Source organism: Molothrus ater, chromosome 20 (assembly GCF_012460135.2).
Source record: "Molothrus ater isolate BHLD 08-10-18 breed brown headed cowbird chromosome 20, BPBGC_Mater_1.1, whole genome shotgun sequence".
Classification (NCBI taxonomy): domain Eukaryota; kingdom Metazoa; phylum Chordata; class Aves; order Passeriformes; family Icteridae; genus Molothrus; species Molothrus ater.
In genome coordinates, this window is record NC_050497.2 from 296,809 (window position 1) to 320,495 (window position 23,687).

A 23,687-nucleotide genomic window follows, 5' to 3' on the forward strand; every position below is an offset into this window, starting at 1 on the left:
TCTGCATCAGGGGCCCTTGGTCCTGGACAAATGACTCTTCCATGCCCGGATGTGTGGTAGGGACAGGGATTCCCAGGGCACACAGGGCTCCTGTGGCCTCCATGCCTTGAGCAAGGGGGTCTTCCCAGCAGAACAGTCAAATTTTACTCTAAGCTAGAGCTTCCCAAAATGTCTGGATGTGCTCCAAGAGAGATTGCTGGATTGTGGGAGCAAAGGAAGGACAAATTTGGGGACCTCGGCAGAGAGGAGTGGGTTCTAGGCTGGGTTTTCCCAGGACTGAGCCCTGGGGGCATCTCGGGTTATTTGGGGTGTGCATTGCCCAGGGGTGCAGCTGGAGACTCCCATGAGAGGAGCATCCTGGGTGGGTGCTTTGGCGGTGAGTCAGCACCCACCTCCGGCTGCTGAAACCTGGAGAGATGGTATCAGCTTGATGGGGGGGCTGGCGTGATCAAAGGAACTGGGCTGCACACAATGCGGGGACTCGATAGCCCTTATCTGTCATCCCCGAGGTGCTAAGGGCCCTGGGGGCAAGGGGCGGAGGGGGGGTGGGTGGTGGGTGCTGCAGGGCTGGGTGCGGGGGCTCCCACCGACCTTTCCCTGCTGAAACCTGGCAAATACTGAAAGACAAGAAAATTATCCCCGGTTCTTTATGTGCCTGGGAAAACCCTTGGGAAGGATTTGAACACTATTCCAGCTGCAGAAGCAGAATGGCTGCTCACTGTTCCCTAGGGAAGGTTTGGGGACCACAGCATCCTCCTTTCTTGTCCCCTTGTCCCACCCTGCTGTCGAGAGGAGCCCCCCAAGCCTCGGGCCCCACACCACACACTCGCATGGGTCTCAAACATGGTCGTTTAATAAAATCTCCTTTTAAAAGAACTACAATTCATACAACAACAACGAGAGGTGTGGGAAGAGTGGCAGCAGCCCAGGGGAGGGGGAGCGCAGGACATGGGGACAGAATCTGTGCCGTGATGGCCTCTCTCAGCCACCCCGCCAGGGACAGGGACGGTCCCATGCCACCACCACTCACCAGCACATCTCTGCCACTGCTGCCTGCCCTGCCCATGCCTGCCTGAGTGTGCAATGGCTCCAGTGAGCACAACCGGTGACCTGTGCCTGTGACAGTCCACAACAGGGTCTGGACATGAAGCCACATCTGTGCAAAGTAACCCAAACCCTGTTCTGGACCTTCCACTGGAGGGGTTCATGGCCTATGTACCTGGGAGGGTTGGAGGAGCAGCACTGGGCTCCAAGCAAGAACATGTTGTCAGGCTGGATGTGGGCAACGTAGGGGTGCAGGGAGTGTCTGGGGCCCAAGAGGTGCCTGGGATGGAGCAGTGGAGACTGTCACCTGCCACAGAGGGATGCTCAGAGAATGCACAGTGTCAGGCTCCACAGGTATGCTGCCCCGGCATGGGCTCTGTGGGGTTTGAAGCAGCACAGCAAAGCCCCCATGCCTTGGCTACCCCTCTCAAGCCACCCCAGCCCCCTCCAGTCCTATTCCTTCCTCCCCCACAGCCACATAAGCTTAAGAACAAAACCTTGAACACTTTTTCTGAGCTTTTACCCTGCTGAGGCCTGGGGTAAGATAGAGCCCATCCTCTGCCCGCTCAGACTGATGTGGGCTCCCAGGCCACAGTAGCACTGGGACTGTCCTGAAGCCCAGCACTCTTAATGGGGTCAGAACACAGGACAGCATCTGAAGGAGCAGCCTGGGGAGTGATGCCAGTGCCTGCTTGAGCTGCTCCTGCTGTTGGCTCCTGGAGCACTATCCTGCTGCCAGGAGCTGCCCAGGCTGGGGCGGAGGAGAATGGGGACTGAAGCCCTTAGTGATGCCACCTGCTCCAGGAAAAGGCTCCATCCCTGGCAGAGGTGCTCTGGGCAGGCTGGCAGCCCTGATGCCAGGCATGAGCGTGCCCAGCCCTCCTGGCTCTCTTCTGCTTTCTGACCTTCTCTCTGGCTCCTTCCCAGCTGCTATGTAGCTTCAGCCAGGGGACAGTGCCGCAGCCCCCCCCCCCCCCGTCCCCCACCAATTTCTATGCCAAAGCAGCCGCCCCCCTGCGCCCACGAGAGCTGTGAGCAAACGGCAATGCAGGGACGCGATCACAGCAGCAAAGAGGACAAGGACGCTGGAAACGGGGGCGATCCCCCCCATAGCTGTTAGTGGGTGTTTATTGGGCAGGCGTCGAACAGTCTGGCAGCGTCCTTCGACCCAGCTGTGGGTGCTCCTCCAGCACGGCCACCCCACTGGGCCCAGTCTGCAGCAAGCTGGAGCGCAGGAGACGGGGCGGTTACTGCTGCGACTTGGGGCTGGAGGGGTGTAGGGAGGAGTCGTCAAACAGCGGGTTTCTCACTTCCATTTCTCCGGTCTGCCGTGGTGGCGGGGGAGGGATGGGGGAAAGAAAAGGCGGGAGGTCAGAAAGCAGGTTGGGATTCAGTTGCCCCAGCCCAAGGGGTTTGGGTCTCAACCTCAGACCGGCAGGGAGGAGGGGAAGTGGGCTACCAAGTGGGCTGCAATGGATGACAAACACCAGGACTTCCGTCACCCTGGAAAGGTGCTGCCTCCCTGGCAGGAGGGAATGAGGTGGGGTGATGTGTAAAACTCAAGGTCTTGGGTGGGATGGGACCCCACAGTTAGGCTGGGGACCCCAGGACAGCAATCCCAGCCTGGCTGGCAGGAACAGTTTCTTGATCAGGCTGGGGACCCCAGGATGGGCCCCTCAGCACGGCTGGCAGGAATGGGATGCCCTGTCCAGACTGCCTGCCTGCGATCAAGTGCCCTTTAATGGGCCTGTAAAGACCCACTGATGACCCTCGATCTGGGCCCTGATGGCCGCGCTCCGCAGCTATTACCATGTAAAAGGCTCCTCTTCGTCCCTTTGTGCTCTTTGTAGCCAGGGCTGTTATGCCCGTCCCCAAAGTCCCCTGCTAGCCAAGAACACCCTCTGGCTGTGAGGGGTCGCATGACTGCGCTCCAGACGTTGGGAGGGCACAAGGACGAGTCCCCCCAGCCCCGATGCCTAGGAGCGGTGACCATGCCCCCGTCGCCAGAGGGATGGTGGGTCAGGTGGGCCAAGGGCTGCTCTAATTATCTGCTCCCAAGGAAATCCTTGTGCCAGGACATGCATTCCTGCCCACTGGAGAGCTTCAGTGGGAGCTGGCCAGGGACATGGGGGCAACAGAGGGGCAGAGGTTGGACCACCTCTAAGTTTGATGAAGTACATGTGGAAAAGGCTCCTCACACTGAAGGGCACGTCCCAGGCACTTATTGGACACCCCCACAGGCACAGGGACCCCTGGCTCTCCTGCACCCACATACCGGAGCCAGCCCAGGGCACTCATACACGGTGAAGTCTCCATCCTCATTCTCCTCATCGGATGATGCTGAGTCTGGCAGCTTGGGCTCCTCTTTATGCCTGGTGGGAAGAAGATGTAGAGAGGCGGTGAAACCCAGTGGGATGATGAGGACCATCCCAGTTAATGGCAGGACACGTTGTTTGCTACCAGGCTGCTTACTTCTCCAGGGAGAGCATCTGCTGCTTTTGGTGCTGGTAGTGGTACATTTGGGCACTCTGAGCCAGCGTCTTGTCCCCAGGCTGTGGAGAGAGCAGGAAAAACTGTGGAGACTGGGCTGTGGAGGGCCCCAGACTGGCTGGTGGAGGGCCTCCACCATGTGGGAATACCTCCAGCAGAGCACTGAGGCCCGTGTGCCAAACACCTCACAGGGAGGGATATGGGCGCCTTACCGAGATCTTGTCATAGGGCAGGGGGCTGGCTACTCGCTGGGCTGAATAGTCTGCTTTCTGTGCCAGCCTGACCTCCTTCTGCAGCCTGCCAGGAAGGGGCATTGGAATCAGGGAATCACAAAGTTTGGAAAAGTTTTCTAAGATCAAGCCCAACCATTAACCCAGCGCTGCCGAAGCCCACAACGAAACCACATCCCCAGGTGCCACACCCACATGTTTTTTGAACACTTTCAGGGATGGTGACTCCACCACCTCCCTGGGCAGTCCTTCCTGAAGCCTAATGCCCGACCACCCTTTACATGAATCTTCCCTAATATCCAACCTAAATCTCCCCTGAGACAGCTTGAGGCCATTTCTTCTCATCCTGTCCCTTGTTCCCTGGGAGCAGAGCTGACCCTCCCTTGGCTGCCCCCTCCTGTCAGGGAGTTGTGCAGAGCATGATAGGCAGGCTCAGGGGGACATTCTCCAGGCTGAGCCCTCCCAGCTCACTCAGCTGCTCCTCATAAGACTTGTGCTCCAGACCCTTCGCCAGCTCCATTCCCTTCTCTGGACATGCTCCTGACCTGCAATGTCTTTCCTGCCATGAGGGACCCAAAACTGAACCCAGGATTTGAGGTGCCTCACCAGTGCCCACTGTAGGCACAATGACTTCTCTAGTTCATCCTAGAGGATATGGGGAGCCATAGAAGCAGACGACTCCATTGAGGAGCCAGTGACCCTTGGAGGGTCAGCCCTGTTCCCTGTGATGGCAACCATGACAGGCATAACCACCTCCATCCCATGGGGCCTGGGCACAAGGCACCAACGTGCTGGCAGTGTCAGCACCCAGCACCACAGTGATGCCCACACCAGGTGCCATCTGCTCCCAGGAGCCTGCATCTGGCACAGAGGTGTCTCACTACTGTCCTCCTGCTCCAGCCAGCTGATGCTGCTCCTTGGGAGGACTAGTGCCTCTCTTGCAACCCCTCATGCCTGGGAAGCATGGGGATACACTGCCCTGGGCACAGGGTCACTGAGGGACTGTCCGCAGCCCCAGCTCACCTGTACCAGCAGATGGCTGCCACGATCAGCGCGGAGATCCCGGCCACCGTGCACACCACGATCAGCCCTGCCAGGTGGAGAGGACAGCAAGGGACAGCAGGTGAGCTGGCAGCATGGTGACACCAGCCCATGCTTCCCTGGTGAGGATGTGAAACCTCTTCCTCTGAGTCCCAGGGTCTCACCGAGCACCATGTTGTCATTTTCAGGGATGGGGGACGCCTCCACCGGGTACTTCTGGACAGTGGCAGTGGTAGGGAGGGTGGTGGCTGCCATGGTGCTGGCGGGACCCTGCTGCAGATGCCCATCTCTCAGCCAACTGGCCACACGCTGTCTGCCACTGTTGGGCACCAGGGTGGCTGCAGGAGAAGACAGAGCAGTGGTGAGTGGTGTCCAGGCAGCTCCAGAAGGCAAACCTGCCTGGGGTGCAGGGTCTGGCTGCAAGGAACTGCTAGGAACAGGGATGAGCACTTACTCCTGGGTCTGCCATCCTGTAGTGGGTGGTGGCGAGGAGCCTCCTGCCGGGCCAGCACATCCGCAAGAAAATCAATTTCTGCCTCCAAGCTGGGAACAGAGGTCCGTCCTATGGGAGAACAGGTGTGAGATGGGCACTGTGGGGTGCAGGTGTGTGCCCACCCCCAGGGCAAGACCAGTACCCCCAAGAAGGAGCTCCTGTCCCAGCTCCAGCAAACACGGGTGGAGTTCAGTCTGAGGCCCCTCAGATGCAGCTCTCTGAAAGCTGGGCCCCGAGACCCACGGGTATCCTTGCTGCGTTCAGTGCGATTTTCACCCCACAAATTCTGGAGGATCAGGAGCAACAGCATCTGCCTTCATGCCAGAGGCAGCAGGTCCTGCAGACTCTGTGAGAGAGGGCAGGGTGCCAGCACCCAGTGTGCAGCACCTGCCCCTGGGGTTACACAGCAGCTCCAAGGAAGGAAGGATGGGAGCTGACCAGGACAGATACTCCCCATCTGCCTTCCTGCCTCAGGGGTGAGGGGTAGCTTCAGCACAGTTACAGTCAGGGGACACCCCAAACACTGGTTTTCACCTCAAAAATAGATCAGGGTCCTTTATAGAGCAGAGTGGCTGGAGCCACCCCAGAGCAGAGCTCAGCTTGGTTGTTCAGCAGAGCATGGGAGCCCTTGCTCCAGTAGAGGGGTTGGTTCTTGCCCAGCGCCTGGTGGGATGCAGCTCCTTTGGGAGCCCCATTCAGCAAGGGATGTACCCCCAGGGGCAGGCCCCAGCAGCATCTCACAGGTGGCTGTCCAAGCCCATGTCCCAGCACAGTGGCCACCAGACACATCTGCTCTTCAGGGGGCTCTTGCAGCATCAGGCACAGGCAGGACTCCCACTCTGGCCTGAGGTGACAGCATTGCAGCAAGAGTGGAGTCGCTCTTCTCAGGCTCATCAAGCAGAGTCCAGCTCTGACACTCACCACTGCTTTTAACAGGATTAAACTCAAACATCAAAGGCAGTAGACATCCCTGTCCCCATCTCAATCCCCATCCTATCCCTGCTTCTTTTGCCCATATTCAGACTGTCCCCTAAGAGAAGCCCTTGGGCCTAAATCCAGACATACTAAGGCAAGGTGGTACTGGCACATAATTCAAGGTCATAAGAATTACATCTCCTCTGGAATCTGTCCTCACATCCAGTGTTTGGAAATAAACCCTGATTCCCTCTGGAGCCATGCACAACTGCCACCTTGCTGCCCCATGACTCAGAATCACATGAGCCAAAAAACAATTGAAAAGGGGGACACTCTTGCTTTAAACAAAAGCACCAAGAGTCACTGTCCCTACATCCTCCATGCCCTGCTGTCCCCAAACTGCCTCCAGCCTCCTACCCTTAGCTAGAGCCCTGGGTTTCCCTGGCTCTTTGCACCCTGTTATTTGCATCCCAGAGCAGTGCCATGGTCAAGTAGCGCCAGGATGGGGCTGTGCCAGTGCTGTGCCCAATAGGTGAGTGCCATGGTGACAAGGTGCTAGCACAGGGCCAACGTCTCCCAATGGGCAAGGGAGTTGCATGGGACCCAGTGTGACAGCCCTGTGCCTTAGGGGGACATCCTTGTGCCCAGGATTGGGATAGCCCTGTGCCAGAGGACATCCTAATGCCTGGGATGGGGACATTTGGCTCTAGCTCACCTCTGCACTCTGGGAAAAGTCTGTCTCCATAGGGGACAACCCTGTCCATCCCATGTGTGCCACCACCAGGCTGTGCTGGTGTTGGATGTGATGTGGCTGGAAAAAGGAAAATAAAGTTGAAAAAGCAGCCAGAGCAGCTGCCAGGTCCCTCAGTCTCCCACCCTGTGGGGGTGTGTCAAGTGGAACATTGGAAACTGAGGCAGTGGTTTGGGGTTCCGGTGTTGCTGCAGGGCCTGGGTTGTGCCACTTACCTGCACTAACCAGCTTTATCAGCACATTGTCTTCAAGTGGCTAAAAGCTGCCCACCTCCCATTCTGTGTGGCAGCTAAACCTCCCCCAGTGATGCCACAGTTTCCACCACGCATTTGAGGGCACTGAGGGCTGGGTCCTGCCAGGCACTGTGGGTGTGTGAGATGCTGGCCCTGAGCTGCTCCAGGGAACAGGGGGCTGAGGTGAGCCCCAGTTCCTGCCTGACTGCCCCAGGAGCAGGAGCAGAGATGTGGGGGAGGAACAGTGTCCAGGGAGGGCACACCAGGCATGGACGGGATAGGGACAGGGCACTCAGGCCATGCACAGGGGCACTCAGGGGTGCAGGCAGGGCTTGTGTAGGGTGTGGGTGCCCCCTCATGGTAGTTGCCACCAGTGCTGCAGCAGGATGTCATGGCCAGGCTGGCACACAGCCCCCCAGTCCCTCTGCTCTGCCCCTGGCCTCTCCTCAGGGCTCAACCTTGGGACACACACCTACCCTGACAGTTTGGGGAAACAGGGACCAAGAAGAGACACATGAGGCTTCTTCCCTGGGCTGAGGAAACCTGTAACTGACAGTGTCCACACGAGGGCACAAAATTCTTATACATCCACTAATTTCTATAGTCCTGCCCAGGATGGCTGATGTCCTCTTTGATGCTGGCAGCACAGCGGGCAGGGAATGAGGAACATCCATGTCTGTGAGCTGAGGCCCCTTTTCCCAAAGTGCTTCCTGCAGCCCAGTGGGGCTCCATGCTGGTCAAGCAGAAGCAGGATAAGACCAACTATCTCAAAGCACATCACTCAAACCCATCACAGCACAGACACATGCAGCACCATGGAGTGAATGGGATTTTGGGGAGCTCAGAGCCCTGTGCAAGACAGTAGCAGCCAGGTGCAGACAGCCAGCTGTGCGATGCAGTGTACCCAGATTCCATACATCCCATCTCACCTCTGTGCCAGGTAAGCCGAAAGACCTACACATAATGGCAGGAACACTCACATGCCCTCCTGAGACCCCAAATGGTGCTTTTCACCTCAAAAAGCTGCTTTTGGGAGAGGATCCTTGGCTCCTGCCAGAAGCAGTGGGAATGGCACAGTGGCAGGATCCCAGGACTGGCATCACCAGCAGTCACAAGTGGTTCAAGGATGTGTAACCCTTTAAAGGGTCTGCCTACATAGCAAAAGGGCTGCATGGGTATCCCCTTCAAAGGCTAAGGCATCCTTGGGCTACAGCAGCCCCCTGTTTGCTTTGCATCTCCCCCTAAATGCAGCTATCACAGCCCCTCTTCATCCTCACAGCCCTCTCCAGTGCTGCTACCAGATAAAGGTACAGGCAGGATGAGAAAGAAAGCCCCCATTGAAAAATAAATGGTGCCTCCCTGCCAAGAGTAGCTGGCCATCCTCAGAATGCTAAAACAAAGGATTTGGAAGGAGATCCCCTTTTTTTTTTTTAACACAGCCCCACACTTTTGCTGCCACAAGCTAGCAGCATTGCTTGGGACAACAGGATAGGACTGGGAGAGACTTTGGTGTCACCATCCTGCAATGGTGGGTCCTTAGAGGATGGTACCATGGTCCTGCATCTCTCTGCATAAGGATGCAACTGTGGCCACATCCTTCAGAAAGGAGCTGGGTTGCTATGGAGATGCCAGCGCATGTGCAGCCCTTGCGAGAGGGGAATTTGCTCTCAAGACTCCACATTAAAAAATGAACTATAAACAACTGCTAAAGCCATTCAGTGCCAGTGAATGAAGAACCCGTGGCAGGGGCACTGACTGCTGTCAAACATCAAGTCTAGACCATATTCCTGTGCCAATCCCTCTTATCCCCCCAGCCATCCCTCTCATTTCAGCCGAAGGGTCTTGCTTTGGGGGTCTCCCCTCTGATTTACAGGGTAATTCTCCTGTTAGGAGGAATGGCACTGAAGGCATGCTGGGTTCTGACATCTTCCATGTGCCCACCTGGGCAGAGCCATGGGTGAAGGATATCTCCAACTGCACCCCAACAAGACCCTGAACATGCTCAACAACACAAAGCAATCCCCTAAAACTCAGAGGACCTCTCCATGTCTGCATCGAGTTCAGATGCAGGGGAACCTGCTTCCCTGGTTCAATGACCAGTGCTTGTCCATCCTGCATGTTTTTAGAAGCTCCCCAGGAGTTGGGAACCCCTTAGCAGGAGACTTTTGGGGGCAGCGGGAGTGAAGAGCAGGTGGAGAAGGGTGGGCTGGGGGAGATACCAATACGTTCTGCATCAGGAGGTGACTCAGAGGTGCTCCAGAGTACCTTGCATCCAGGCAGTCCCCAGCAGAACCTACCAGGAACAGCCTGAGGGTGTGGCCAGTCCTGGCCTCTTCCCCAGCCACAGAGGCCACTCCACTTTATAGCAATAAATAATTGTGTGAAGCCATAATTATGGTCTTAACTTACCTGTGAGGTGAGCCCATGATAAGGGGGCACAAAAATAACTCTGCCACAGCTTTCCAAGCTGCATGAAGAGTTGACTGTCAGGCTAAAATATGCCTATGACTGGCTCCCAGCACTGTATTTGCAGCTGAACCAGGGGCACAGGTGCCAAAGCTGCACTGGGAGCACCCTTCAAGTACTGCAGTAGCAGTGGGATGGCTGACCATAGGCTGCTGCACCCAGGCTGCCACAGCCCCTTAGATCCCTAGGGGACAGAGCCAGGAATAACACCCAGTACGGCCCTCGGTGCCCTGGTGTGCAGCCAGGGAGTGGTCCTCCCGTCACAGCTGACTCAAGTCCTCCCAGCATGGATGCTGGGCATCACCCAAGGAGGAAACATCAGTCCTGAACCACCGACCAATATCTCAAACCAAAGGGAATCAGGCACTAAAATCCCACTGGCACCCTGGGATGGGTGAGGCCATGGGCAGCATGAGTCACTGCTCTGTGTGCTGAAGATGGCTTTTCTGCTCCTGCAAAGCCTGAACCCTGGAAGAGCCAGGCACACCATGAATATCCTGGAGATCCCCAGAAGCTGCCTGTCCTTCTCCAGTCCTTGGAGGTCCTAGGCTCCCCACAGTGCTGACGGGGCCAATCACCAGAGCAGGATGCACGTAGAGCAGGATGGGCTTGCCAGCCCAAAACCACCCCCTCAGCTGAGGTGAGTGGGGTGAGAGGGAGAAGAGCAGCTGTCCCCACAGAGATACAGCTGCCATGGAAAAAAGGAAGAGCATGGGGTGCTGCTGGGGTGGGGGGGCTGTCCTGAGGCACAGAACCTCCCAGAGCTGCAGAGATGCAGGGTAGGTGTGCAGGCAGAGGGGCAGAGGGCGGGTGCACCTACCACTGGGTGAGAGCTGCCTCTGGACACAGCGCCCGTGGTCGTCCTCCTGGAATGGGGGCAGGCAGGGCCCACAGGCACCTGAGCCTGGCGGGCAGAACTCCCGGCGCTGCAGGGCACAGTCCAGGCTCCGGGGACACGATGCTGCTGTGGGGACAGGACAAAACAGCTCAGGAGGAGGAGAGGGGTCAAACACACCCCTAGGTCTGTTCACAGCTTTTTGGAGTGGGACCCAGCTGCCCCAGGCTGCCCTGCTGCAGCTCCCGGCTATCAATGGGCTTCACCACAGCTGCCCCAAGGCCCCACTTTGCCTCCACAAGGCCATTACCACCTGGAATTAATCACGAGCTTAATTACCGAGGAGTTGGACTCGATGATCTTCATGGGTCCCTTTCAACTTGAGGTAGTCTGTGACTCCATGACATTCACAAGGCAGTTGCAGTGATGAGCATGCATGCAGTGCCCATACCCCCCAAGGGTCCCCAGCCCCAGGGTGCCACCATCCTGTGGGACACAATGTGGGAGTGCTGCAGCACCAGGATCACCTGCTGCTGCCTGCCCTGCATGGGGAGATGAAATCCAACCAGCACAGACTGCTGCTGGTGTGGTGACTGTTAAATCAAAAGTCACAAACTCCCCCAAAGCCTCAGCGGGATGTGACAGTGCTGTGACTTAGGCTCCCATCCCTTCAGGATTCCCTGCAGGAAGCAGTGGGAGCCAGCCCTCCCTGGCACTGAACTGCACCCCAAACCTCATTCACAGTTTCATGGGGCATCTCACGCCACTCCCTGGATACAGGCATGAGTCCCCCAGGTCCAGCCTCACCAACCCATTGTGCCATGGCAGTGCCATCATGGCTGGGTCTTCATCCCAGGAAGTGAACCTCTCTGGGGAACACAAGGCACAAGGTCCCCATGTCCTACACAAAGCTGAGTCCTGGGCCAGGTGATGGTGGCAAACCATGTGCAGAGCTGGAGACAGACTGGAACTGTGACACAAAGGGCCAGCACTCAGTACCACCTGTGGCAGGAGGCTGTTTGGGGCACAATGGGGTCCCGGCTTTGATGGTGACACTGCTGGTCCTGCTGCAGCTTGGAGTGTCTTTCCCTCACAAGTGGTGGCGCTGTGGAATCAGGTGCCCTTCAGTGCACCCAGCACTCAGGCTGGGCACAACTGTGCGTGGGAGGAAGAGCTGGATGGGGCCACAGCTGGATGGGGTTGCATAGCTGGCTGAGGATGTGGCACATATCTGCCCTACTCTGCCCCTCACCTTGTCCCTCACCACGCCCGCAGCATTCCCGCAGGCAGCAGCAGGCAGGGAGCAGGACTGTGGGGCTGCACTGGGAGCAGGGCCAGGCTGGCAATGAATCATAGCAGGAACAGGCTCCCAGCACCTGCCCACGCACCCCGAGCAGTCCCTGCTAGCCCTCGCTGCCCACACCGGCACCAGCAATGCACGGGCCACCTGCCTGTCCCTGCCGCGGGGGACGGCAACACCCGGCACAGCCCTGGCGCACTCCAGCACTGATGGGGGCAGCACCAAGTACACAGCTGAGAGTCCTAAACAGGATAGAACCGGCAGAGGATGAATCATGAAATCATGACAGTTCTGCTCCCCCAGCAAGGGTGCAGGAAAGATATCACCCCAAAGCCACACAAGTGGGATATGCAACCCCCTGCTTTTCCATGGCCATATTTCACCATCAAACTGCTCCCCAGAGGGTGCAGCTGCTACTAAGAACCTCCAGCCTGTGCCCAGGCAACTTTCCACTCCACTCCACTCCACTCCACTCCACTCCACTCCACTCCACTCCACTCCACTCCACTCCACTCCACTCCACTCCGCTCCACTCCACGAGGAAGTCATCACCTTCCCCACCTCGGCTGCCACTGGCAAGGATGCACCAACTGCAATTTTAGTGCTGGCTGACCCCCACAGCAGGCACAGCTGCCTGGAGGGGGTGCGCTCGGAGGGGGGGAAAGTGTCCACTGTGCCCATGGGAGCTGGGTTTTTTGCTGGACTGTTTGTTCCCTGGGGATAGTGTGGGGCTTGGCCATGTGGCTAGGGGGCAATTAGTGCTTAATGGGCAAATAATCAGATGTCTAAGCACAGAAATTGGACTTGGCTCCTGGCTTCACCTCCCCAGGGTTACTCTCAAGGCCACTCTGTTTTAAAAAACAGGGCAGGAGGAGGTCGTGGCACTGTGCAGCTTCAGGCTGGGGACATGTTACAGCCCCGTGGGGCAGTGGGGAACACACCTGTAGGGGCCCCTGTCTGTGCCACAGGCTCATGGAAACACTTCCTCCCAAAAAAACAGGTGCTGCCAGAAGCTGATCACTGGCGGAGGAAGTCACCCCAGTGTGGGTCACCCCAACAGAGCCAGACATCGACAAGAGCCTCAGAGCCACCTTGTGATGAGTGATGGGTGCAGAGCCCCGAGCCAGAGTCCAGCAATTGGGTACATAAAGCCCAGGCTGGATTCCAGTGAAGGCTGTTATCTCTGTTTGAGGAATGAGTTGTGCTTGCCCAGCTGTCACCGGCTGCAATTCAGAGCTCCCCATGTGTCACCAGCCAGTGACTGGTGAGCTGGCATTACTGCGTGGGCACCCTGTGGATTGAGGGGGCCCACAGGGGCTTTACTCCCTGAGCCCAACTCAAAGCCCAACTCAAAGCCCACCTTTGCTGGTGGGAGTGGGCACCTCAGTGCCATGCTAGGTGATGGGTTAGGGTTAGGGTTAGTGTGCCACCACCCAGGTGCCACATGGGCACATCCAGCCCTGACTGCTGCCACCCTGTGGTGATGTCAAACTACACTGCCCCAATGCTGCCCCACCCTTGCACACTCACACATTCCTGTGGCTGGTGCCACCAGTCCAGTGCTCGAGCAGGCAGACGTTGGGTTCCCCAACACTTTGGCCATGGATACCCCCCTCATGAACACTCACCTTGAGGCAGAGTACTTGGGCTGGCACAGTATGTGGGTCCCAATTCCACCCAGCTGTAGCCATGTCACCACCATGCCACCCACCTGTTAACAGTGCCAGGATGCCTGCTGCAGCTCCCTGTCTTGCCTCTGCAGCTGCAGGGCTGCTGTTGAATCTGGGGAGTCTGGGATCCCCCCACCCCAACCACGGTCCCTGCTTAGCACCAGTGCAGCCCAGCATGGCCTGGCCACAAGTGGGATGGGCAGAGGGACCCAAGCTGGGGTCCAGCTGGGGTCCTGCAAGGACCCTACCCCTGCATGGCCCTGCCAGCAGGACAGTACAGACCAGAGGAGCAAGCAATGGATGATATGGAATGTGCAGCCAGCACCAGACACAGCCCAGCCAGGATGCTGCTGTCCAGATGTGCCAGGGGTGTTCAGAGGAAGGGGATGCTCCAATTGCTGATACTGCCCTGCCATGGTGCTCAACTCCTGTGCAGGTGGGCAGGGAGCCCAGAACAGCACAACTGGGGTAACCCCTTAAACCGAGCTCAAGCCTGGGCTGAGCTGCTGGTGCCAGAGGAGCTGAGTGACTCCCTGCAGGCAGGACCCCAGCCCAAGACCAGCGGGTGCACCGGACACAGCAGTTGGCACAGACACAGCAGGTGGGCATGAGCTGGGGACACACGTAAGCAGGAACAGACCTGTGCCCAGGAAGAAACACAGTCATGTGAGCAGCAAGGCCTCTGGATGTGTTATCCATGGGGAAAAGCTGAGCACAAAGCTCCATCCCCAAGGACTCACCCTGGGGAGAGCTGTGCCAGGCATCCAGGGTGGCACTCAGCAGAGTGCTTGTGACAGGGGGTGCCCAGGCAGGGCATAGAGCCACTGGCAGTCTCAGACTGGATGGAGCAGCTCTTCCATACTCATGCCAAAACATACAGGTGAAAAAGAAACAAAAATAAACCCAAGGAGGACATTTGTGTGGCCAGGGAGGCAGGGACTGCCCCCGCTGCGTCACTGCTGCAGATAGAGAGATAAAAGTGAACGTAAGAGGATAATTAATTAGCACCAAGTACTGCTGTGAATGTTTAAGGTCCTGGCAACACCAACACCCAGCCTCCCTCTCAGCTGCCAGCCCCAGTGCCAACAGTGGGAGCTGGCAGAGCCCACTGGGCATGGGCTGAGCCCACAGGGCTCTGGCTGCACAGCCACGTGGGCACAGAGCAGCCTGCCCAGGACCACTGGGTCTGGCCCCTCTATGGCAGCAGGACATGGCCCCTGGTGGGACATGGGCAACTGAGGGGGTATATCGGGGTGTCTGGGGAACAGGGTGCAGGTCTCACTCCCACGTTGGGCCCCTGCATGCTGGCTGAGGCTGAGGGAAGACCATAGCAAGGCCATGACACAACCCCAGCAGCGGTGGCAGCCCCCGCAGGGCCTGCAGTGGTGTGGTCTCTGCCAGCTCCTCTCCAAGGTCATTCCTTCTCCTCTTCTTCCTCATTCTCCTCCTCCAGCCAGATAATGTGGGAACTGCTGAGGGCCCTGCCTGCAGCCTGCCCTCCCAGTACTTCCACTGCCAGCTGGCACTGGCCGTGGCTCCCTCGCAGCTCTGTAAAGTGCTCCTGGCTCTGAAGGAGGACTCTGGAGCAGGCCCAGGGCAGGCTGGCGGGCAGGCATCAGGCAGGCAGGCTGGCATGATGCCCCCATCAGACCTCAGTCCTCGAGGTCTCACTTCCCCCTGTCCAGAGCCTCCCTGGGCAGGGGCAGTGCTGCTGTTCCGCAGCAGGCAGGAGCAGGGGTTGCTGAGGTACCCCCTCAGCACCTCACCTGCACTGCCCCACACCCAGGGATGTGGCTCCTGAAGTGAGTCAGCGGTAGTGACTGCCAGCAGCTGCAGTAGCAATGCCAGGCTGGATGCTGTACACACCAGCCACGGGTGACACACACCAAGCAGAGGTGACACACACCAGTCACAAGTGACACACAGAGTGACTGCAGGATGGACACTCCACTGGTGGCCACAACTTGGTGGGCTTCCTGACCCGCCTGCATCCACCTGCCCTGCTATCTCTTGCACTAGGAAGCAGGTGGATGGGGACTGGGCTGAACCCCTGGAGCAATGCCCACTCCTGGACACAGCTGGCACTGCTGCTGGGGCAGTCCCTGTGCCACTGCCAGCAGCTGCTCATGTCATTGCCGTGCTCCTGCCCCTGCCCCTGAAAATGCAGCAGCCAAGCCCCCTCTCCCCCAGAGACAGTGGAGCAGCGCTGACCCCACAAACCAGGACTGGGGGGATGCTGGTCACATCACGTCACCGCTGGGGACAGAGCATGTGGCACAGCCACAGCCACCAGTCTGACCCCATATCCTGCAGCAGCACCGGTGTATGCTAGTCCACCAGTAAGGGAGCAGCTGGAAATGCTTCTTTGTGCTTCAGCAGATTTGGTCAGGCAGATGCAACATGTCACCAGCTCCCATCCCTGAAGCCACCAGGCTTGTGTCCTGACTCCCAGCTTCGGCTGGTGGGTGCTGAAGTCTGGCCCAGCTGGCAGAGATGATCTCCAGCACAGTTTCTGTCATGGCCAAGAAACAGTGCCAGCAGCCTTGTGCCACAGACTCGGGACAGGGAACACCTGTAGGGAACCCCTGGGAGCATTCCCCATCCCTGCACAGCAAACACCTCTACTGCACCCTGCTCCCACCGAGGAGACAGTCCCACTGATGGGACAGTCCCACCAGACACAGCCCCACCCCCAGGAAGAATGGAAAAAGGCCTCATCCTCACGACTCCCCCCACTCCCACCTCCCACCCCCATCCTCACCTAGCTGCTGCTGCTTTGGGGCCACCAACCCAGAGCCCTGGGCTAGGCAGCACAGACAGTGTGGTGGGCACCCATGGTGCAGCCCTGAGGCCATCAGGATGGGCTTCCAGAGCCTTGTCCTGCTCCACGTTCAATGCCAAGGGGGAAAGGGAGGGCCAGGAGGAGCTGAGCCAGGTTCCTGCAGAGGTGGGGAGATGCCAAGCCCTCGGCATCCCCAAACACATTGCCTCCCAAACATCAGTGTTCCTCCAGAGTCTGTCCCTGCTCTAGAGGAGACCCCATCTACAAGCACCCCAAAATTCCAAGTTGCTCCTGTGATTCCAGGCTGGGGCAGAACCAGGCAATTTCCAGCAGGCTGAGGGAATGGAATTTTGTATCACTACTCAAAGCACTTAACTAGGCCAGAAACATCCCTGTTCCTTGCCCTAGCAGCCTGCCTGCTGTGCAAACAAAACAGCTGGATTGGCAGGGCCATAGGAACAGGAGATAGCACCAGGATGGTTGGAAACCGCTCCAGCAAACCACAAATCCAGACCCCAGCAGAGACTGGGCAGAGCCAGGAGGTAGTAGAGAACATTGCTCTCCTTGCCTGTGGCTGGTGTGGAAGGCATCAAGCCAGCGAGGGGTATCCCAGCCTCAACAACCCTGAATGCTGACAGCCCCAACTGCAGCCCTGCAGAGGCTGCCACACCCAGGATGTGCACAACTGCATCCCACCCTGTGTCCCTGCTGTGCCAGGGGGTCTCCAGCCACAAGTGGCTTCAGATATTCAGGAAGAGAAGAAATAATAAAAAAAAATCCAAAGGCAAACCAGGTGCCATATGCCATTTCCCCAGGCCTACCCACCCAAACCTGGTGCTGGCTTTGCTTCGCTGCCTGCACACCTACGCTGGGGACCCCAGGCTGCCACCAATGTGCCACCTCATCCCAGTGCATCTGGCTGCTCTTTGCAGCCTGAACCACCCACTTGGAGACTTGTTTATCAGGTTTTTCTCAAGTAAATACCAATGAACTTTGCACATGCACTGAGCCTGCTGGGGCTGGGGTTGGGTTCTTTAATTCCCTTCTTATTGGGCAAGTTTTGCACCACATCACAAGTGAAGCAGGTGGTGGCCAGGGCTGTGGTGCACAGCAAGCACACCACCTGAAACACTGAGCAGTCTGGAAGGAAGGGAGTGGGGTCCAGCTCTCTCCTAAGGGCATTCCTGGGCACTGACCCAGGAGCAGGAGAGCACCCCACAGGTACACACTTGCCCACTGAGCCACAGCAGAGCCACAGCCCTGGGTTAACTCTCTCTGTGTGATGGCAGGGAGGTGGGAGAGGGCAGCCCACCCCACAGCTCAGCACCCAAGGAGCTGCCAGGCCGGGGGCCACCATAGCTCAGTCATGTGAAAGCAGACACAGGCTCCCATGCACTCTCACCACTGGGCTGGAAATATCCATCTGGAGCAGCAGTACCACTGCACCTGCTAGGGCCAAGATGCCCTTTAGCAAAGCCAAAGCATCCCACACCACCACCAGAGACATCCTGTAGCCTTTGGGAAAGAGCAAAATTTTGCTGATGCCTCCAGCAGCTCAGAGTGGAGCTGCTGTTCCAGGTGGAGCATTGTTCAAGGTGGGGATTCTGTCTGTCCAGCTCCCTTTGTCTAGTCATTGCCTGGCACCAGCCCTGGTACTCCCACCAGCCCATGACCCTGAAACAGATGCCTGGGGACATAGCTCCTCACCCACGAGTGCTGGAGCAATAGGGGCCAACCTTTATAGCTGTTGGAACAGCCATTCAAAGAAGAGTCTTTGGAACAACAGCCTTTGGAACAAGGGCTATCAAGGGGACTCCAGGTGGGCACCCTCCATGCTGGTGGACATGCAAGAGCAGAGGCAGGCAGAAATGCGGGGGTTGCAGCATCCACCCTGCTGTGGCTGCACCCACAGGTATGCCTGCACTGATTCAGCCACCACCAGTGATAAAGACCTGCAGGGCCATTGTGTCCCATGGAGCAGAACCCAGCAACTGAGAGGCCCCATCAACACAGAAACTGGGTGTCCATGGGATGCACAGCTGCATCCTAGGGGTGCTGGTGCATGCAGCATCCAAGGGCTCTTGATAAAGGGCTGCAGATGGTGCCAAAAGAGCTGGACCCAGAGATTTTGGGGTATATGCTGCATAGGAAGAGTCAGCTCAGGGAAACCCTCTCCTTCCTAGCCAGGAAGCCAGGAATGATTGCTGCAGGATTGGTCACATTACAGCAGCTCACCAGGCTGCCCTCTCTTCTGATTTAGGGCCCTCTCACTCCCTCTGACAGGTGCGAGATGATGAAGTCCCCAAGGCAGAGCAGCTCCTTGCCTACAAGAGCAGCCATGGGTGCTATGGGTGCACTGGAGACCTGCACCTTCCACACCTCCTGTCTCCAACCCCACCACAATCTCCTTTCTGTAGGAACGGAACAGAGGCCAGGAGCCCAGGGAACCCCTGTATCATGATGAGTCAGGGTCCCTGACAGCACTCAACTGACACGTCACTTCTCATGTCACCCACCTAGTGCAATGGGTTCCCACTCAAACAGGGAATACCTCTCAAAAGCTTTGCCATCCTCTGTCTGTGCAGGAAGTAGTACCCCAGCATGTGCCACAGTGTGCATGGGTTAACATGGGCGGTTGCAGCCCATGGTGCTCCAGGGCACGATAAGGCAGGGACCAGGACCTGCTCTGGCTGCGTTTCCTTCCACCAATTCAAATTTCACTCCAGGCACTTAACGGCCAGTTTCTTCCTGTTGCAATTCTCGTTAGCTCACAAAGTGGCTAATTACAGGCCTGCAGCTGCCATTTGGAGCAGCAGCAGTGCTGGGTTATGCCTAGGCACAGGAGAGAGATACCTCAGTGCTGGCAGTAGCATTGGGGTCAGGCCCAAGTGTTTTGGGACCAGCCGGCCCAGGGGAGCCACTACCCCCCTTGGGGACCAGACCCAGAGCTCTTGGTGGGGCCCAAGCACCAGGGCATAGTGTTTATGGATTTAATGCAGGGGTGGAACTGATGGCAGCTTCTGTACCCTGTGCCCAGGGACCCAGCACCTTGCACATGGGGAGAGGCCATCCCATCAGCCCTCTTGTCCCTGGGCACCAAACCATCCATCCTGTTCACAACATGCCCATCGCTCTTGTCTGCAGCAGCACCCATTAACTTTCTCGTTCCTAGAGTCCCCACTGTGCTATCACCCCTCCTGTCTCCAGCATCGCCACACCTCTCCTGTCCTCAGCACACTGTCCATCCCGTGACCCCTTCTGTTCCCCCTGCCACACTGTCACCCCTGATAGCCCCCATCACTCCTCTAGTCTCCAGCATCTACCACCAACCTCCGTGTCCCCAGTGCCCTGACCACACTGTCACCCCCTGATGCTGTGCCCCCCCGGAAGCACCCGGCAGGGCTAAGCCGATTACCTCCCTTAATACCCCCATGGCCCAGAAGAGACATTTCAGGCAAACACTGATGCACCTTCCCCTGAGCTGTGGGAAGACTCAGGCTCTCTGAGAACTGAGGGATCCCTGGGGTGGGGGAACAGTCTCCAGAGCTGCCAGGAAATTGCAGATCCAAAGGACCTGACCCTGCACAGTGCAAGCAGGCCCCTGGATCCAGAATCCCAGTCTCCCCACCCTGAGCTCCAGCTCCCCACGCATCAGCATCCCCAGGGTATTGCTGGGGTGCACATGGATTTGTGAGTCCCCACAAAGCTACAGCAAAAGGGATGAGGGATTTTCACCCTGTCTCTTCCATAAACTCTTCCTTGATGCTGATTCTGTAATTGGAATTATCAGACATCTTTTCACCCATTTCCCCTCCTCAGGCCTGCAGACGGAGCCCTGCCCATGTCCCTGGCATGGGTACCAGCTCCTTGGAGCCCTGTGGGATGCCTGTGCTGCACATCCCAGCTCCTCCACACCTCATGCCCACAAGGGCTCCTTTCCCACAGGGAGAACCAGCTGAGCACAAGTAACCCCAGATAACAAGGTGGAGACATTATTTCCAAGAATAAAACTACATAGGCAGCACCCTAGCTGCTGCCTGGAGAAACACCTGGTCTGCACCAGTGTAGCAGAGGACCCCCCACCGCAGGAGGCTTGAAAGGATGGAGTGACTGAATGGGATCACTGCCCACCACCGCCACCACTCCCAAGGGGGACCCAGACAACCTTTCCTGTGCCTCAAGAAAAAACTGGGGCTGCTACCTACAGACCAAATCAGAGAATGCTGCAGGGCTGAGATCACTCCCTTCACTTGGCAAGGCAGCCAGGCCCCTGCAAGCACCACAGGTGCAGCACCAGTCCCAATGTCTTGCTCCCAAGAGTGGCTTGGAGCTGCAGCAGCTTCAGGGGTCAGCATGGGGGTCCCTGGGGCTACTGCACCCACTGTGTCCCAAGCCTGTTCCCAGTGCAGCGATGGACAAGCAGGCAAGGAGGAAAAGCTAAGAGATGGACAGTCCCACCACAGGCTGAGCCTGGGAACTTCCCAGGGGATGGCTCCTGCCTAGCCATGCCCAGCTGGGAAGTTTGAGCAGTACCTGCATCACTGCAGAGCAGGGGCAGCCAGTATCAACACCAGCATCTGTGCTCCCACCCACGTCCCTGCAGAGCGGCATGAGGAGGAGCAGCAGTGCAGAGCCAGCAGGTCAAACATGGCCAAATGGGTCACTTGGACTGGAAACAAAATTCAGATTTTGCTGAGTATCTTCTCCAGATGTCTGGGATGTGGACTGATGGCTGTGGCAGTGGGGTTCAGGATTATTAAAAAATGGGGTTCTAGCCTGTCATCCCATTTGGAAAACTGGGTTTTTTGTTTACAATAATAACAAGGATAATAATAGATGAAATTTGGCAATCTAGTTACTCAAGAAGCGGGGAGAAATATGGCTGTCACTCATGTTCCAGGAAATGAAGCCAGAAAACGAAGCAAGGCAGGCCCTCTGCCCAAAGCCTGGTGTGATGCATAGAGACACGTGGGAGAAAAAAGCCCAGCTGAGGAGTAGCAAGCGAACCTAAACCACCTGCAGCACCTCCAAAGCACTGCTGCCCTTCCTCCAGCTTGGATCAGGCTCACAGCAAGATGAGGATGTTACTGAGCCACGTGCAGCTGCATCCCGGGAGATGGCATCTGCTGCAGGGGCTCTGGGTCGCAGCGCCAGCCAAGGAAAGTGAGGAGGAGGAGGAGGAGGAGAAGGAGATGCCAACCCCCTGAAGCTTTCTGAAGAAGCTTTGATGGAGCTGCAGAGGCAGGAGGACATGGGTATGGTAGTGCAGGACCTTTTCCCTGGCTCCCTCCTTGCCAGGAGCCAGTTTCACCAGCATACCACAGAACAGAAGCTGCTCCTGGGCTTGCCACCTCCACCTTGCAGTCACCCCCAGAGAAAGCCAAGCTTGGCCCCATCTGCCCAGGAAAGACAATTATAAAGTGAGAAGAAACAGCCAATGCTTCCTGTGCCCCAGTGCACTCAGAGAAAGGTGGTAGGGCTGGGACAGAGACTCCTTTGCCTGCCCAGCATCCCAGGGATATTTTCTTCCGCCATCCCCAGGAGAAACCTACCTGGAGCTCCCCACTGCCACATGCCATACAACCTCAAACTCCTGGCAATGGGATGCTGCTGTCGGGAACAGCGCAAAGACACCATCCCTAGCTTCTCTCAGGGAAAAGAGGTTGAGCTGAAAATCCAATCCCACATCTGCCAAGAGCATGCAATATCTCAGCACTGGAACAGGCTGCTGATGTCGTGCCAGGCCCCTCATGCTCACCTCATCTCCAGCATCCTCCTAGTGCTGGGAAGGGAGGGGAAGGAAAGGGGAAATTGTCACCACTCCCTGACAGCACCCGGGCACAATCACCCCAGCAGCCCCTCAAGTGACCCAGCCCAACCAGCACTGCCAAGCCAGATGATCCCACACTAACCCCTAAATTCAGGAGGAGCAGAGATTATGCTGGATCACTGGTGGCTCATCTGAGCCTGGATCTCCTTCCTCTCATCTCAGCCTGTGTTAGGAATACCTCTGGCTGGGCTACCCCAGCCTTGGCTCGTGGAAAGAGAGGGAGCGCAGGAGCATCCCCACCTCTGCCTCCAACCCTCCGACGTGGAAACACACAGACGTTTTGATATTGCAGCTTCCCGCCGTCCCTCAGAAGCACGGAGAGGCCACCCGGCCCCCGGTGACAGCAGGCTGCCTGCCCGGCGTCCGCCGGCCCGGCGTCTGCCCTGCCGGGAGCCCGAGAAGGGAAACAATATCGGATTCGCAAACAATGCTGGGAGCCAGGAGGCCCTTCCCGGCTCCTGCGGCAGCCAGGCGGAAAGCACCTGCCCGAGACAGGCCGTACCTAGGCAGGAACACGGCACCTCCCCGGGGCGGGCAGCCACAGCCTTCCCCGCAGGCAGCAACGGGGCCTGGGGCTGGCCGGGGTTTTGGGGCCGCTGTTTGTGCCCATCACAGCTCTGCGCGCCCCAGCAGTGGGCACAGCGCAAGAGGACACGGAGCATGTCCAGTGCCAGACGCCCCAGGAGGGGAAATGTCCTAACCCAGACCCTGAAACTCAAACACATCAAACCTGAACGCCCCGAAACAACCCTTAGGCAGACAGCAGGGCAGCTTAGGGCGGTGTTGCACGGGAAGGCGCGAAGGCCACCCATTCCTTCTGCCACGGCGGAGAGCAGAAATGTCACCGTCACTGGTGTACCGGGGCGGTGCTGCGGCCGCTCCCGGGGCAATAAGACAGCTGGGCAAACAGGGCTCCCTCCAGCGCAGCCCCCGGAGGCTCCCCGGGATGGCTCGGTCACTGCAGCGCCCTTATTTTTTTCTTTGTGGTTTTTGATGTTGTTTTAATTTTTTCCTACCAATAAAGGTGCTTCATGAGGCCGCTCCCATGACTACGTGCTCCTTCCCCACTCCAGGATCCACATCTGTGGGTCCCTCCAGCCCCCTCAAACAGCTGCTGGGGACCGGCCCTGCGGCGCTACCACCCGCTGCCAGGCCCCTGCCTGCAGCAGCGGGCAGGAGAGTGACGGGGAGGCGCTGCCCGTCCCCGGGGAGCGCTGCGGGGTGGGAGAAACCCCCGTGGGGCTTTGTGACGGGGGCACCTCCTATCTTGCTCCACCCAAGAACACGAACACCCACGGATGCTGATCCCTGGTGGGGATGGGGATAATGAGGGAGAAGAAGGGGAGCAACTGCACCAGGGTTCGTCGTAGGAGAGGACATGAGCATCCGCGGGGGAAGGGAGAGGACACGGAGACGGGAGTGGGGGGAACGAGGAGGCACTCACCGGCACGGGCGAGGCGCAGACGGAAGGATCCGAGGGCGGTGAGCAGCAGCAGCAGCGCTCCGCGGCGGGCGGCAGCGCCCCGGGCCGCCACCATCGTCCACGTCCACGTCCACGTCCACGGACACGGACACGGACACGGACACGGACACGAGCGGACGCGGGG

General features: G+C 57.9%; 1 protein-coding gene across 2 annotated transcripts; it reads right to left on the minus strand.

Annotated features, from left to right (window-relative positions):
• Positions 1 to 835: 835 nt before the first annotated feature.
• On the minus strand, positions 836 to 23,687 carry NPDC1 (neural proliferation, differentiation and control 1). Of its 2 annotated transcripts, XM_036394131.2 has the most exons (9): positions 23,525 to 23,687; positions 10,484 to 10,627; positions 5,260 to 5,367; positions 4,970 to 5,143; positions 4,788 to 4,854; positions 3,747 to 3,831; positions 3,517 to 3,596; positions 3,320 to 3,416; positions 836 to 2,369 (listed from the first exon to the last, which is right to left on the minus strand). In XM_036394131.2, the coding sequence occupies exons 1-9, from the start codon at positions 23,616 to 23,618 to the stop codon at positions 2,292 to 2,294; spliced, it is 927 nt and encodes a 308-aa protein (XP_036250024.1). In that variant the 5' UTR covers positions 23,619 to 23,687; the 3' UTR covers positions 836 to 2,291. The 2 variants fall into 2 exon arrangements, with proteins under 2 accessions (XP_036250024.1, XP_036250025.1); XM_036394132.2 differs by lacking the exon at positions 10,484 to 10,627.

What these genes read in the sequence shown, in the direction of transcription:
- NPDC1 (XM_036394131.2), bottom strand. Translation starts at nt 23,618, where the DNA reads ATGGTGGCGGCCCGGGGCGCTGCCGCCCGCCGCGGAGCGCTGCTGCTG. An exon ending in TCTGCGCCTCGCCCGTGCCG is followed by an intron (nt 10,628 to 23,524) that starts GTGAGTGCCTCC and finishes CTGTCCCCACAG; the next exon opens with CAGCATCGTGTCCCCGGAGC. An exon ending in ACAGGATGGCAGACCCAGGA is followed by an intron (nt 5,144 to 5,259) that starts GTAAGTGCTCAT and finishes CTTCTCCTGCAG; the next exon opens with CCACCCTGGTGCCCAACAGT.